Genomic DNA, 4132 nt, shown 5'->3' with positions numbered 1-4132 from the left:
CTATCGGTTTTTTTCGGCACAGGCTGCTCAGTCAACTGAGGTGGCTTGGTCGCCCCATGGGCTGTGGTGCCATCCCACTGCTCAGTCAGCTCCACCAGAATAGTCCGAAATGTTTTGCCCAACCACGAAGGACTAATCACGGATGTGGAATGGCATAAGATGAAAGAGCTTTAAGTTAGTGTGGCTCTGGCTTCCATGCTGGCGTAAGTGTTGTGCGCATGCACAAAAGCATTCCGGATGGGCAGCTCTGTTCATATTATAGTCATTGCAGCATGTGAGGTCGAAGGAACAGAAAGCTTGCGTCGGGTATTATTTAAAGTGTGAAATAAAGTATGCAAGATAGTAAATGCAAGCGAAATCTGTCTAATGCTTTGAGTGCTGAAAAACACCAATAACTAACACTATCAGTTTTATCTCGTGCACCATTCAGGAACGATGCAAGTAACGATGCTCCACACCAGCGTTGCTCATTGCGGCTACCTACACCTGAAATCACCTAAAAGCGCTAGCTGTTCTGGTTTCACCTGCCACAGTTGTCTCACGTGCTACATCACACACAATAATTTGAAAAGCAGCATGGCTGGCAAATTTCGGGAACTCTATTTTGATGGTAAAAAATGCAACAACTGTAAATTAAAATCTCATATAGCTTTATTTTAGAGATTTACAAGGTTTACATGTGTTTGTACAATACTGATTCCTGCACCTTAAAAATAAGGTGGATATGCTTCGAAACATTGACAAAGCAGAACTTCGATATACTGTGCATATTACAACTTTGCATCAAACAAAAGCACACTTGGCATCCTGCGTTGGCACTCTGGGACTTTTCAAAAGCATTCACGAACCTGTTCTATTTACACATACATGTTCCCATTGTTGTTTCCATGAACATTCCCGGTCTTTTCTGCTTTATGTACATAAACAGCAACCAGTGTCTCAAACATGGTAAAAAACGTAACAAATGTGTTGGCCACATACTACTACATCTGGTACTTTGTTTTGTCTATGATGTTCTGATTGCTGATGCCTTTGGTAATAACAATCAATTTGTTAAGAATAAAATTGCTAATGCCTAAGACATTAACAATCATAACATGCTAGTAATAGATTTTCATAATTGAAAACCAACATGGAAGGTATTGCAGCTATGCCACAAAAGATTCCCCAGACTCATGTAAACGAGTGCTTCCGACTTCGATACATTTAGCAGGCAAGTCAAATGGCAGTACTAATTGCTGTTTGAGATTGCACACTCAGTATATGAAGAACTTGAAACAAACGAGCTGCCCACAAACCTTTCACTTAAATATGGTTGTTACCACTGATAAATGAAGGAGTGTCATAGTCGTCATGCAGTATCGCTTATTTTGTAAATTTATGGGGACAAGAAATGCAAAAGTGACAACCAAAGCACAATGCAGACAAAAACAACAGGAAAAGTAAGAAAAGTAATCATAAATGCCTGAAGAAAACAGAGTGCAAAAACTACAGAGGTTTCTGCTAGTTATAATATCATTCCAGAAATCACTGGTGCAGTGAGAAATAAAGTTAAGGATAACTGACATCTAAGCTGTTTTGTGCACCCCAGTTGAGAATTATTGGCAATTGTGAACCAAGTTCTTTGTTTTTATGTTTGCAGGCGAACTTCCTACAGCTGACTTGAGGAGAATATTTGTAGTGCGCAATGATCTTTCATCCTTTGAGTTAAGAACGTAAGATGAGGAGAGAATTCTTGCCCAAAGTTCCTACGGCGGGCTGAGCACTTAAAAATTTAAGTACACAAAGGTAAAGAGCTATGACTTAGTAATAACAGACGCATGCATAAGTTTGAGCGATATTCTTAACATTGCACACAACTGTTCACAGTATCCATTTCAGCTGCTCAAGTGCATGTTAAGCAAATAAAATAGTAAGATACTTTTAACATCGTCTTTGAAAGGACTTATCCTCAAAACACATGTGAAGACACTATGTACAAAGCGTTCTGCTGACATTCCTGTGCCAAATCTTTCAAACGATTCGTTGCAGAGGTTGACCAAGATATAATATTGTCCTGCGCTCTTTTCTCTACTCACTGAAATTTCTCGCCCTGTAAGCGTAAAAGAGAGAAGATTTAAAATACAGCCTTCCTTGCAAGTTCTTTTTTGAAGCAGTGCCGCAAAGTCCTGCACTTTTCACTTCCTCGGTGTCCTGCGCTCCGTGGTCGCTTTGCGCAGAAGCCGTCCTCTTCGAACTGCTTCAGCGTACGTGATGCCACCTGGAAGACGATACTTGACCTCCTCTGTTGGGCAGGCTGGCGCTGGTGCCACATCACACAGCTTGCTAATGTCCAAGTGGGTGTTCAACTTACGCGGTGATGGCGTGCAGCTCGCTTTGGGACTTGAAGACCTAGCGGCTGCAGCAACCTTGCAACAGGAAGCCACTATCGCCGTTTCTGCGGCAGGTGACAATTCGGTCTTTTCCGAGATGGCACCGTCGGTCACTGTACGTTTCAGTACTGCAAAGATCTCAGCGAACAACTTTTTGTATTCCGGCGGACTGCGTGAGAAATGCTGCCCGAGAGGGTCGTCGCAGCCTTGGTTTTTGATTGCCGTTAAATCTAGCGCCAACTGCCTTCTCGCCTCAGCCGATGCTGTGTCAGTTTGAACAGCCTGATCAGTGAATACTCGTTCTGTCGTCACTTCTGAGAAGCCGGAGGAGAGTGAGGCCTCACCAGATTCTGCCGACTCTGCATCACTTCCCGTTGAAAGTGATGGGTAGTCGTTCTTCTTGACGGCCGAAACGGGACTGGTCGACTTGGTACCGGCCCAGGTAGGTTCGGCGACTGGCCCATCCAAACCCAACGACCGGCATCGTGCATCTAACAGGGCTTCATATTTGTCAATGAGGAGACGGTACTGTGCGTCCAGTTCGCTCAGCAGCGACACCTGACTTTCAGCGTCTTGGCTCTGCGCGACAGGTCGAGAGTCGACGACCTCGGGCAAGCTGTCTTGGTCCCCATAAACCACAAGGCCATCCTTAAGCTGAACCATGGAGAAGTGGTCCAGTTCTGAAAGCTCTTCTTCGGGCTCCTCACAGCGGTCCAGCCTGTTTAGCAGCCTGCAGTTTGAGCACAGGCGCCTGCATGGGACAAGTGCTGGTGTTAGTAAACCTCCACAGTTCACCTGTGTTTGAACTTTGGAAAGAGCTCTGCACAACAATGACCAGAGCCTCTTCAAGGTATTAGATGCAAAGCCACACATCAATCAGCTGCACAATTCCACTAACACATGTGTTTATCAATGCCAACGTAGATATGTATATTTAATGTCATTAAGACCCTGGATCACAACTTACAGATGAACATGGTTGAACAAATGACACTGGGTTTAGCAAGGTTATCTTAGCATGGAGTAGGACTAAGCTAGGTGGTATCCCAATGTGAGGTTAACAGCACTGTTCACTTCTTCAAGGTTTCCATCTCTAGTCTGCTTTTGCACCGTTCACTCCACTGAGAGAACAGTGAATACTGCCATGACTGTGTGTCATAAGAAACGAGACCTTATCCTCAAGGAATGCTAAATTCTTACTCACAGACGGTATGTATTAAGAAAGGCTGCCTTAGACCTCACACAATCATGGCAAAGCTGCCTTTGTTTCTAGTCATACAGCATGACCTTGGCTAAGCAATCTAAAGTTGTCCGTGTAAGAAAACTAGCACATCCATTTTTAGTGTTCAGGCAAGGGCGAATACATAGAAAAGCTTGCTGTTGGGCTAGTTGGTGCACTCTTACACAAATACGAAATAGACGCACAGCCATCAAGGAAGGACTCAAGAGAGAACACCCTCTTCTGTTCTGTCTCGAGTCCTTCCTTGTTGGCTACACGTCTTTTTTTGTACTCCAGAAGGGCAAATACACAGCTAGTAAGTGAGAAGTAAGGTGAAATATAGGGTCAGATGCTTTCTGTTTGCTAATGCAGAAGGCTACGTTTGGTGTGCTGTGCTTCTACACCCAGTCAAACAAGTGCAGCACAAAACACTACACTCACCTGCATGGGTGTGCATGAGGTGTCGGTAAAAGAAATAGCCCTAATGTTTTGACAAGGCAGCTTATCTCTGCGAGAGCAGCATTGGCCTGGACAAGGATAA

General features: G+C 44.2%; 1 protein-coding gene across 1 annotated transcript; it reads right to left on the bottom strand.

Moving 5' to 3' along the window:
- Positions 1-627: 627 nt before the first annotated feature.
- Positions 628-3123, bottom strand: LOC119377995 (cerebellar degeneration-related protein 2-like; the record flags this gene model as incomplete). The annotated part of the gene is given in 2 exon segments (XM_049411687.1): positions 628-1238; positions 1280-3123. A coding segment is annotated over 1 exon segment (946 nt), but the record flags the coding sequence as incomplete, so codon positions are not given.
- Positions 3124-4132: the final 1009 nt, after the last annotated feature.

Source organism: Rhipicephalus sanguineus, unplaced genomic scaffold, assembly GCF_013339695.2.
Source record: "Rhipicephalus sanguineus isolate Rsan-2018 unplaced genomic scaffold, BIME_Rsan_1.4 Seq652, whole genome shotgun sequence".
Lineage (NCBI taxonomy): Eukaryota > Metazoa > Arthropoda > Arachnida > Ixodida > Ixodidae > Rhipicephalus > Rhipicephalus sanguineus.
Note: the sequence above shows the minus strand (reverse complement) of the source record. Positions and strands in the feature narration are given on the sequence as shown.